General features: G+C 37.8%; 1 protein-coding gene across 3 annotated transcripts in view; it reads right to left on the bottom strand.

Annotated features, from left to right (window-relative positions):
• Positions 1-4,623: 4,623 nt before the first annotated feature.
• Positions 4,624-12,742, bottom strand: part of XRCC4 (X-ray repair cross complementing 4) — a 364,483-nt gene continuing 356,364 nt past the window's right edge. For all 3 annotated transcript variants that reach the window (XM_043976414.1, XM_043976413.1, XM_043976415.1), the window contains one exon: positions 4,624-5,174. In XM_043976414.1, coding sequence (XP_043832349.1) covers positions 5,063-5,174 — 112 coding nt within the window. In that variant the 3' untranslated portion in view covers positions 4,624-5,062. The remainder of the gene's footprint in view (positions 5,175-12,742) is intronic.

The raw sequence follows: 12,742 nt of genomic DNA, 5'->3' as shown, positions 1-12,742 counted from the left end.
ACAGTGGAAATAAAATGAAAATTTCTCTGGAGAATGTCTGCAATAGATTTCCCCAGGCTTGTTTGGCTGTCTGTAGAAGTCTGATACTTGGGGATTGTTTTTATAGTGAAAAAAAATGTTTGGGGTTGGCCTTTGAATTAATCACCACCACTGGCCCTTGAATTTATGCCTATCTCTAGAATAGGCAGTCAGCATCCAAGAGCTATATTCAGAGCCTTTGGATCTTCCCTATCTCTTGGACAGCTGTCCAAGATGTCTTTAAAGTGGAAGAGACACTAGACCATGTGTCCTGCTCAAAAAGGAAGCCAAAGGCCAGTGGGATTGTGGGTTGGAGGAAGGGCTACAGGACCTCTGCAGGAGAAAGAAATAACACATAGACCAATAAAAGAGAGAAGAAAAATCAGAGAGAAGAAAAGAGGTAGCTGAAAGTGGGTGAAAGAATACAACTGGGAGAAAAAGGAGTATATTAGGAAGGAAAGAGTTTGTAGATGTGTGGGGACATAAAAATTAAACCAAAAATGGTCCTAGCTCTCAAGGACTATTCAATTACATATAAACAGCTAAGGAAATACCAAATACTTTGAGAGAAAAAGATCACTAAGAACCAAGAGATTTAGGGAAGGCTTCCTCTGATATTCAGCCGATGAAAACACCAGAAAGCTAATTCTATTATATTGTGGACCATGTTCTAAGTCATTTCTTTAAATGTAGAAATAATAATTTCACATAAGTGAACCACTTAACAAATGAAAATCTTGTACACTAAAGAAATGTTCATTGGAAAATGTCAGATAAGCAGTGAAAAATTTTAAAGCAGGCAACGGCTATCAATCAATAGGCCTTTGGTGATTATATTGCACTTGGGTACAAAAACTCTTGTAAGTTCATGGCAAAAATACATCAATTGTCTATTTTTAGATTTCATGATTTCTAGATTATCTGCTGATTTTTAAAAACTAAGATGCTAGACATTTGATTTCTTAGGGTTACAAATATAATCTTGGCCAGAATCAATAAAACTTCTTTCTCCCAGTTGTATACTTTCAGGTACCTCTATCTGCGATACTAAGATTCCTAATTTATTGATAATAATTTATTCTCATGTATTAATAAAATTATTACAATTATTGTTGAGTAGTTGGTTAACTGTTGGCTTGACCTAAGGTTCCCTGGGTATATGGGCCAGTGAATTCCCTTTTTCAATGGCCTCAGACTAAATCCTTAATCACAAGTAGCTTGTCACAGATATACATGTGCCCTTGGTGTCAAGTAGGGCCAGGTGGGAATGTGAATAAGAGAGAGCAATGGAAGGGCCAAGCTTTATCACTCAACTGGTGGGGGTGTCAACTTGCCACTTAGTAAAAAAAAATTGCTTCTGTGGACAGATGTCTAGCAGTGCCATCACTCTGAATATTGTCCTACAGAGGAAAAGACACTGCTATAACGGAGGAAGTCTGGAAAGACATGGTTTCAAATGTCACTCCTGACTTATTAGCTATGAGACCTTGGTTTCTTCATTTGTAAGAAGAAACTTTGGTTTCTTCCTTTGTAAAATGGGGACAAAATGTTATTGATACTTACCTTAATGTTGAGAGAATTAAATGAGATAACTCATTAATATTTTACTTTAGCTATACATATTCATAACTTAAACCTGCACCAACACTTTTGGGACACCATGTATTATCTTATTTGATCCTTACAATTCTGGTGAGACACATGAAGCAAATTGCCCATGATCACACTGTTCACATGCACTGGAAGCAGGATTTGAAACTAGTTTTTCTTGGTGAGTCTAGTACTCTATCTGCCACACGTTGCTACCAAGGTATTTTTTGACCAGTCAGCTATCATTAAGATGATACTATGTACAATCAAATGTACTCCAACATAACTCTGTTATTTTCAAATAAGTCACAGAGACAATAGACACAGAGAATCAGAGGATATTGGAGTTGGAAGAGACCTTATGTTCATATAGTTCACTGAGGTTGAGAGAGATAAAAGGACCTGTTAAGGGTTATATACTGACTCTACAAAAGAGATGCAACTAGAACCAGTGCTCCCAGGCCAGTGCTTTCTCTACTATATCACACATTTAAAAACTTAAACACTAAAATGAATGAAACAATGGAGTGGATACTAAGGATGTATGAACCTTAATAACATCATTTTGTTATTATTCTTATATGCAATATTAAATTATATCATATCAAATATTATTATATAATGTTATATTATGATTATTTTCTTTGGTAATCTTGGGCAAATAATATGAACTCATAATCTCACATTCTCTTTAACTACAAAGTGTGAGGCAGCTAGGTGGTGCAGTGGATAAAGCACTGGCCCTGGATTCAGGAGGACCTGAGTTCAAATCTGACCTCAGACACTTGACACTTACTAGCTGTGTGACCCAGGGCAAGTCACTTAACCCTCATTGTCCCACCCCCAAAATAAACAAACAAAAATACAAAGTGTGGAAGAGACTGTAAATACTCAGAAAAATTTTGAAGATAACTATTATAAATGATTTGATGTGCTTTTCAAACATGACATGTTACCATCATCCATAAAAAAAAATGCAGGGGCAGCTAGATGGCGCAGTGGATAGAGCACCGGCCCTGGAGTCAGGAGTACCTGAGTTCAAATCCGGCCTCAGACACTTAACACTTATTAGCTGTGTGACCCTAGGCAAGTCACTTAACCCCAATTGCCTCACTAAAAAAAAAAAAAAATGCAATTTTTCACACAGCTAAAGATGAGGTTACTCCCATAATTCAACTAACAAGATAGTGATTATTAGTAATAATAGCTCATATTTACATAGTTCTTTACATTGACCCTGATGCAAAAGTGGAAGAAGAGCCTGGAGACTGGGAAGATGATACAACAGAAGACATGTCAAAATTCAAAACCAGAAGTGAAGAGGAAGTTGACATGGGGGCAGAGGAAGAGGAAGATAACAGAAAAAATCTCCAAGTGGAAAAGATGTATTTTAACTCTCACCATTGGAATCTACTGTGTCCAGTGTAGATAGACAATGTGAATTAAAAGTGTTCCGTTTGGGGAGGCTTGGGATTTTTGTTTGTTTGTTTGTTTGTTTGGGGCTTTTAAAAAAATCCCTTTCACTGTAAAAATGTCAGGATTGTGGGTCACAGGAAAAAGCAGGTTTTTGTTTGGGGATTTTTTAGTTGAATTTTATTTTAAACATTTCCCGTGAATGTAAATTTGTACTATTTAACTATTTGGTATAAAATCTTGTCATGTGTACAAAAATTAAAAAACAAACAAAACCTCCCTGCTTCCCCTGCCCCCCCCCCCAAAAAAAGACCTAAAGGACACTTTCCAGGTAAAGAGCACAAATACCATTATTCTTATTTTAAAGATAAGAAACCTGAAACTCACAGAGGTTAATTAATATGATGAGGGTTACATCGCTTGTAGGCATATGTAACTCTTGATAGCAAATCAGTTGGTGGCACAGTTGATAGTGTTCTAGACTTGGAGTAAGGAAGACTTGACTTGAATGTGAATGTAGCCTCTGGCACTTACTAGCTTGGAGACCCTGAAAAAGTCACTTAATCTCTGCCTCAGTTTCTTCATCTGCAAAATGGTACCTACTTCCCAGGGTTGTTGTGAGGATCAAAGGATTTTTATGAAGTGTTCCACAAACCTTAAACCGCTATAGAAATCTTTATTACTGTTCAATCATTTCAGTTCTGTCTGACTCCTTTTGAAGCCATTTGGAGTTTTCTTGGCAAAGATACTAGAGTGGATTTCTGTTTCTTTTTTCCATCTCATTTTACAGATGAGGAAACCAAGGCAAACAGGGTTAAGTGACATGCCCAGGGTTGCACAGCTAGGAAGTATCTGAAGCCAGATTTGAACTCATGAAGATGAGTCTTCCAGACCCCGAACCCTGTCACCTAGCTGCTCCCATTTTTTCGGTTACTTTACAGTCATGTCTGGTTATGTGTTATTTCCCCCCTCCTCCCAAAGTAAGCTCTTTGGGGAAAAAACCAAAACAAAACACCAAAACAGTAAAATTCTGTTTAAAAATGCTATGCTCTCTCATCAGCTTGGTCAGTTCTCCCCCCCAGGGTACAGAATGATGTATAGAGTCCCTCTCCCATTCTCACGCCCAAAGTCAATCACACGGATGTCATCTCTGTTCCTTGACCTCACTTCCATAGGGAGTTTTTACTGTATATATAATTGAGCAGAGCGAAACAGATACTTCAGCTTTCTGAAGTACTTATTTCTTTGCATCAAATACCTACATTCTTTGGTGAACTCTTTCAACAAGCTTCTCTGAGGAAATGGGCTTTAACAGTTTAGCTCATTTCACTTGTAAATGTCAGATTTTTTTGGCCTTGGGAATTCCAGAAAGGTATTAAGGACCTTTACCACCTAACCCTGATAGACTGGCCTCTTTCCACTTAAAAACATAAAAGGTGCCACCTTCCCCTCCTTAGGTGCTTTTTTCTAAGCTTGTCTCTATAGGAAAGGAGTAAAATATTTTAAATAATGTATTCTTTGAAAGACACTGAAATTTTATTACTGGGTGCTTTGGACATGTAACCACACACTAAGAATAGGTATTTTTCATGTTTTATTCCCTCAATTAGAAGACAAGGAAACAAACAATCATCTATATTTATTCTTGGGAATACTTGAGAGGAAAAGTCAGAAATTAAATTGCTAAGGCTAGTTTTTTGATCCTATTTCTTAAATCATCTTACACAGTGTGCTAGACAGACTGCATATAGAGCATATGTGTGCTGGATAAAACAGATGCAGGCTTTGGAAAGACAACTTTGAGATCTGATGTAATTAGAGGAGTGTGGGCGGGAACAGTTTTGAATAATGAGCTACTGTCAGGAAATCATATCTGATACATGTGTAATCCATTCTGCACAATTGTTTCAATGCTGCATATGTAATTACATTATAAGGTGTAATAGCCACTGTCAAATTGGAACTTTGCTCCTTAAGTTTAAGACAAAAAAAAAAGAAAAATGACTATAGTCAAATATCATTAAAATGTTTTTGGAGACATTCACATATCTTCAAAAAGGTCTTCTGTACTACTGTTTTTTAAGGTTTCTAGGGACATATTTTCAGATGAGATGGGTTCCTTGCTTGATGATTGAAGTTGTGAAGGCTCAGGTCTAAAGAAAAAAAAAGAAAAAAGAGAATTATTTTTCAAATTAAGAGCCACGGAAACTAGCATCCAGAGGGTTTGCAAATGAAAACAAAACAAAAAGAAAACTCCAGTTGGTTTGGGCAAGAGTTTTGAGGAAAGCGTTTTCCTCCATGAGATACCAAGTGTAAAGCAAGCTGAAGGAAACACAGAATTGTTATTTATTTATTCCAGCCTCTGTTTTTTTAATTTAATTTGGTTCTACTCTAAGGCTGCTAAACATGCAAAGCTTCCATGAAGACTTATGCCTACTGTCGGGACAGACACAGTTGTGCTGTGTTCATTTTCATCTCAAGATGGTGGCAAGTCTCAAACTTTTCATTAATTATGCAACAATGTGTTCGTCTCTCCAATTGGATGATAGATACATGATCTCGGACTGACAGCATTCTCTTCTTAGGATGGCAGACAGCTGTGACCTTTGTGTTTCCTTAGGTCAGCAGAATTTTAGAGCTGGAAGGCACCTTCCCCTTGGTCACCAAAGGATTCGCCATTGTGACATGAAGATGAGCTATCCAGCCTCTGCTCGAAGACCTCCCAGGAGGGAGAACTCACCACCTTTTGGGGCAGCCCATTCTACTTTGGGGAACATCTAATCATTATTCCTGACCACAAGCCCAAGTGCAGCTTCTACCCACTTCTCCTGGTTCTGCCTTCAGGAGTGATAACTACAAATTTACTGAGAACTGACTGATCCCCACCTACTCTCCATTCCCAGGCCAATGAATTGCCTGGGGCTAACTATTCCTTGTCAATTCCAGACTCTTGATTGACTTATGGATCTCCCCCAAACAAACTATCCCCTTTGAATGATTCCCCACCTCACTCCCTGGACTTTATGTTATTATGTAAAAGGATCCAATTAGAGTAAGTAGTTTCTTTTGAGAGTAAAGTAGCTTCTACTATTAACTCAAGGGCAGTCTTTTATTTTATAATTATTATATATTATATATAATATATTATATAATACTTATTATTATAAGTTCATTTACATTAAGTAGTTAAGTAGTTTCTATAAGTGACTGAAGAACAGCCCTATAGTTTCCTTTGTTCTGCTACCTCATAAAAACCCAGTCATTGGTTCCCATCTTTAGGTATTCCAGGCATCTTGCTTTGCCATACCATGAGCTATAGTTCCTCTGCCCCAATTAAAGACTTTATTTCTCCTATATTGATTGTTTCCTTAATTTCCAGGTTAACAGGAGACAAACAGAATAAACTTAATCCCTCTTCCATAGGACAGCCATTCAAGTACTTGAAGAGAGGTATCAAATCATCCCAACATCATCACCATCACCATCACTATCATCATTAGCATCATAGTTTGATGCTTACTATGTGCCTGTCATGGCTGCTAAGTACTTTACACTTATTATCTCTCACAGCAACTTTGGGAGATAGGTGTTATATCCACTTTGCAAATGAGGAAATTGAGGCAAACAGAGGTTAAGTGACTTTCTCAGGGTCATGCTGCTAGTAAATGACTGAGTCTGAATTTGAACTTGGGTCTTCCGGACTCCAGGCCCAGCTCTCTACCAACTGTGCTATCTAGCCTCCCTGAGTCTTTTCTTTGGGTTATTCACAACCAATGTCTCCCACCAATCCTCATGTCATGGGCTCCAGTCGACCTGGTTGACTTTCTCTGTACATTCCAGCTCATCAACATCCTTCTTTTTTTTTTTTTTTGTGGGGCAATGGGGGTTAAGTGACTTGCCCAGGGTCACACAGCTAGTTAGTGTCAAGTATCTGAGGCCGGATTTGAACTCAAGAACTCGTGAATCCAGGGCCAGTGCTTTATCCACTTCGCCACCTAGCTGCCCCCCATCAACATCCTTCTTAAACCATGGTGTCTAGAACAGAACATAGTGTTCCAGTTGGAGTCTGCCAAGGGCAGAGAAATGTGGGAGCATCACTTCCCAATTCCTTCTTCATGCAGTCCATGACTGCACTACATTTTTTGGTTGCCATTTATATTGAGCCTCTAAAAATCTCATTTTTAGAAAAAAAAAAGTTATCTCCTTGTCTTCTCTTTTTTATAATTGTGAGGTTGATTTTTGGTATCCAAGCTCAACTTTTTATTTACACTTATTGAATTTCATATTATTAGATTCAGCTCAATGCTCTAGACTGTCAAAATCCCCTTGGAGCCTTATCCTATCATCTACTTGTTAGATATCCATTTGAGTTTTGTGTCATCTGCAAATTTGATGAGGATAACATCTATGCCTTTATCTAAGTCACAGCTGACAATGTCACACAGCATAAGGCCAAGCAGAGATCCCTGTAGGCCACTCACTGGAGACCTCCTGCCACAGTGACAGTAAGCAATTAACAACTTCCCTAAATCTGGCCATCCATTCAATTCTGTATCCATCTGATTGTATCATAGTTTAATGCAGGGGTTGGCAAACTATGGCCCACAGGGCAAATATGGCCTGTGGCCTGTTTTTGTATAGTCAGAAAGTTAAAAATGTGGTTTTTAAAAACATTTTAAAAAATTAATAAAGTATTTTATTTTTTTTTCCATTACATGTAAAGATAGTTCTCAACCTTTGTTTATACATGCTTTACAATTTCAGATTTTTCTCCCTCCCTCCCCTCCCTCCCCCCTCCCCTAGACAGCAGGTAATCTGATATAGGTTTTATATATATATATACATATATATATATATATGCACACATAATAACATTAATCCTATTTCTGCATTAGTCATGTTATAAGAGAAAAAAATCAGAGCAATGATGGAAAACCTCAAAATAGAAAAAAAACAGCAGCATCAAAAACAAAAGAAATAGTATGGTTCATTTAGCATCTATACTCCGCAGTTCTTTTTTTTTTTTCCCCTGGATTTGGAGATCCTCTTCCATCACAAGTTCCCTGGAACTCTTCTGTGCCATTGCATTGGTGAGAAGAATATAGTCCATCACAGTAGATCAACACTCAATGTTGATGTTACTGTGTACAATGTTCTTCTAGTTCTGCTCATCTCACTCATCATCAGCCCACGCAAGACCCTCCAGGTTTCTCTGAACTCCTCCTGCTCATCGTTTCTTATAGCACAATAGTATTCCATTGTATTCATATACCACAACTTGTCCAGCCATTCCCCAATTGATGGGCACCCCCTCAACTTCCAATTCTTTGCCACCACATAAAGAGCAGCTATAAATATTTTTGTACATGTGGGTCCCTTTCCCCCTTCCATGATCTCTTGGGAAAAAGACCCAAAAGTGGTATTGCTGGGTCAAAGGGTATGCACAGCTTTATCGCCCTTTGGGCATAATTCCAAATTGCTCTCCAGAATGGTTGGATCAGTTCACAGCTCCACCAACAATGGATTAGTGTTCCAATTTTCCCACAGCTTCTCCAACATTTATTATTTTCCTTCCAACATTTATTATTTTCCTTAAAAACATTTTAAAATAATATTTTATTGTATTAAAAATGTAAAAAAACCCCAACAACCCAACAATCCCAAACCCAACCCTATTCTTAACTTTCTGACTATACAAAAAGCAAGATATAGGATGATTTGTCTCTTGGACCATACATAGTTTGCTGACCCCTGATCAAATCCATAACTAAATCTCCATCTTTTACATAAGAATAATATGACATACTTTATGAAGAGCTTTGCCAAAATCTTGGCCAACTGTAGCCACAAAATTCTTATCAACTACTTTAATTTAGCAATCTTGTCACAAAAGGAAATAATGTTTCTTTGGCAATAACTTCTCTTGATGAAGCCATGCTGGCTCTTTGTGATAATTGATTCCTTTTCTATAGGTTTGTTAATCATCTCTTTAATGACTCATTCTAGAACTTTCATAGGAAACCAAGTCAAGTTTACTGACCTACAGTTGACATACTGTTCTCTTCCATTGTTTTGAAAATTAGAACAATACTTGTCCTTCTCCCTTTTGTGGTACTGCTCCCATTTTCCAACATCTTTCAAGTATTACTGAGAGAGACTCAGTAACTTCAGCTGTCAGGTATTGCAGGACCTGATGATGTTCATCTGATGAATTCATCAAGGGCAGCAAGGTTCTCTTTTACTATCTCCTTATTTATCTCGGGTATCAACTCCCTGTTAGTTATTTTTGTTTCATCATTTCCAATGTAAAGGTCATTCTCCTTTTTAGCTCTGCCTTCACCCTGTTCACCCTATTCCATTATAAGGCATCAACGCAAAGGAAAACCAAGCTCATGCTAGTCAACGGTAAGGTTTCATTACCCCAGATTTCACTGTGGGAAATATATCACTTCATTTGCTATCTTGATTTAAATTCAAGTTCAAATGACTACAATTCCTACAGCAACAGAGAGATGTCTGTGCCTATGTAAATTCATCAAGCCCTAGGAAAACAGACTTTTTTACCATATTTTTTCACTTGTTTATCCCAATTTTGCCTTGGAAAGCATAGGGCCCAGGATGGAATTTGAGATTGGAAGGTATGAGGAAAAGGGAAGAGATGCCTTTCTGTGACCCCTTAATCAGAAGGTCTATCACATCTAAGATCCCACTGACATAGATTGCACCCTTCTATAATCCAGTAGATGATCTTACAGAATTGTTGTGGCAAAAACAAAAAACATAACAAAAAAAACCATTACTCTGAAGTCAACTTGGTGATGAACCTTTCCAAATTTATACAGGCTACTCCAGTGACACCAGAAATACAGCCCATCACTGGGCCTGTATTCCAGTCTTTCCAGATTAGTTAGAACAACCAGAGTTTCTACTCTTCTGGCATACCCTTCAAGGACCCAGAGTTACATCCATTCATGATGAAGTATCAGAGGAAAAGATAAAAAGATAATGGTAATTGTTATTGTTACTACTAATTGGAGGTGGTAACAATGGCAGCTCAGTTCCACCTAGAAAGAACTTGTGTTAACCTACCCCCAAGATTGAGCTTTGTCTCCCACTTCAGAGATAACAGGAATCAGGTTACTGCTGTTATTGCATACACTTATGAGGGAGAATTCCCAAAAGACTTCATTGATGTAAATAAGGGGGCCTAGGGCTTCTGTGGGTTTTTCAGTAGGTTAATCAAAAAGTCACTTTGAAGGTCTCCTGGGGTCTGTGGACCCCAGACTCCTTATGTAATTATCAGCTGCTACTAGGCCCCTGATGCTTGCTTTGACCTGCCCTCCATGGTAAACCATACACCCTCACAGGCATAATCATTGATATAATATCACAGTAGGAATTAATGTAAGGTAAGTAGAGCCAACACTATTCTCCAGGAGTTTAAATGTTAAAATGAAGAGAATCAACACAGACATACTTAGGGGACTATATAATTAAATATCTAAATATAGATCACAAAAGAAGGAGACACAATAATATAGCATAGACCTAAAAATATAATTACATGCATTACTTTTTATCATCAACTTGCAAAACATGACATTTAAAACATTTTAAAAATCTATAATAACTTTAAAGTTGCTTTCTTTTTGCTGCCCAGCCCTCCCCGAAAGAATCCAATCATTTCAATAAAAAGTTAGATGTAGAATTCTAAGTTCTTTTCATATTTCATAAAACTTCTCCCTCTACACCCAAACATGATCAATTTAATAAACAAAGAGCTCTAGCTCTGGAGTCAGGTGACCTGAATGCAAATTCCATCTCTGACAATTAAGACATGTGTGAACCTGGGCAAATCACTTACCTTTCCTGGGCCTCAGTAAAATAAGAGACTTAGGCTTATGATGTACCTTTAAGCTCTAGATCTATGATCCTAAAGTGACTACCAAATAAATAAGACTAAACGCTCCAAGCCAGTGACAACAACCTGAAGCAGGGTCTACCAGCTACCCTCAACCTTCAGAATTATATAGGTTTTTGGGCAGCTAGGTGGCACAGTGGATAAAGCACGGGCCCTGGATTCAGGAGTACCTGAGTTCAAATTCGGCCTCAGACACTTGACAATTACTAGCTGTGTGACCCTGGGCAAGGCACTTAACCCTCATTGCCCACCAAAAACAACAACAACAAAAAAACCCAAACCAAAACAGAATTATATAGGTTTTCTAAGATGAATTTTAAAAAAACATAGTTATTCCACATATTTTATTTTCCAAATGAAAGACATAATCTACAGAATGAAAATCTTGAAGCAAAGGAATTCCTGTTGCAAGGGCTAATGCTTAGGGCTAGTTTAGGTGGCACAGTGGATAGAATGCTGGGCCTTGAGTCAGGAAGACCTGAGTTCAAATGTGGCCCCAGACACTTACTAGTTGCGTGACCCTGGGTAAGTCACTTAAGCCCGATTGCCTCAGTTTCCTCATCTGCAAAAGAAGCTGGAGAAAGAAATGGCAAACCACTCTAGTATCTTTGCCAAGAAAATCCTTAATGGGGTCATGAAGAGTCAGACGTGACTGAAAGGATTGAACAACAAGTCAACTAGTATTTATTAAGCACCTACTATGTGCCAGGCACTGTGCTAAGTATTATAGATACAAAAGCAAAAAGCAGTACCTGTTCTCAAGAAACTCCTTGTTTAAGGAGGGGTAGAAGGAAGAGAGACAACATAAAACAGTTATATAAAAGCAGTTGAAATGAAATAGCGGAGGCCAGTCAGGAAAAGAAAATGAGAAGCAAGTTTGAAACCAACAGCCTTGCTACTCTCTGATTCCATTACATTAAAGAAAGAAAAATTTACAGCCCAGAGTTAGTTCATGTATAAAATTAGGATGATGCTACTGAGGAATCTCTTAGAACTGCTTCTTCCTTTCCTCCTGCACCCATCTTGCCCACCTCATTCTCTGGCCTCAGGAAATTTTGCTTAATTCATATTACACATAAATATTTCATAGACTTTGCAACTGGTCCATAGAGTGACTATAATAGATGCAATAGAGTTTATAAACAAAGCTTTGGGGATCTAATCATAGTCTTGGGAAATGATTTCTTTCATATATATATATATATATATATAATATAATATATATTATATATATGTGTATATATATACTCCTGTGTATATGTGTATATATATATTTCCCCCTAATTACATGTTAAAACAATTTTTCAACTTTTTTTTAAGTTTTGAGTTCCAAATTCTATCCTTCCTTCCCTTGCTCCCCTCCCCACTCCCTGAGGAAGTAAGCAATCAGATATAGGTTATACATGTGCAATTCTGTAAAACATTTCCCAGTTAGTCATTATCTGTTCTGTCTTTCCCTGTGAGAGTGTGTGCTTCTTGGGAGTAGGGCCCAGCTCACTTTCCTATCTGCATCTGTAGTTCTCAGCACAGTGCTCTGAGCAGAGTTAACACTTAGGGATAGGGACAAGGACTGAACTTGTGATTTCATCAATAAAGAAAACTCCTGGGTGAGTAAACCATCTCTGCCAATGCTGGTTGGCACCTTTTCTGCATCTTCTGGGTCTTAGAGAATTGCCTAGAGCAGAGGTGTCAAACACCGTGGACTGCACATTGATTTGGAAAACCACAAATCGACATTATATTGTGTTGCATTTTTATTTTGTTAAATGTTTTCCAATTACATTTTAATCAGGTTCTGGC

The sequence above is a fragment of the Dromiciops gliroides genome, chromosome 1 (assembly GCF_019393635.1).
Source record: "Dromiciops gliroides isolate mDroGli1 chromosome 1, mDroGli1.pri, whole genome shotgun sequence".
Taxonomy (NCBI): domain Eukaryota; kingdom Metazoa; phylum Chordata; class Mammalia; order Microbiotheria; family Microbiotheriidae; genus Dromiciops; species Dromiciops gliroides.
This window is presented reverse-complemented; position numbering and strand designations above follow the sequence as displayed.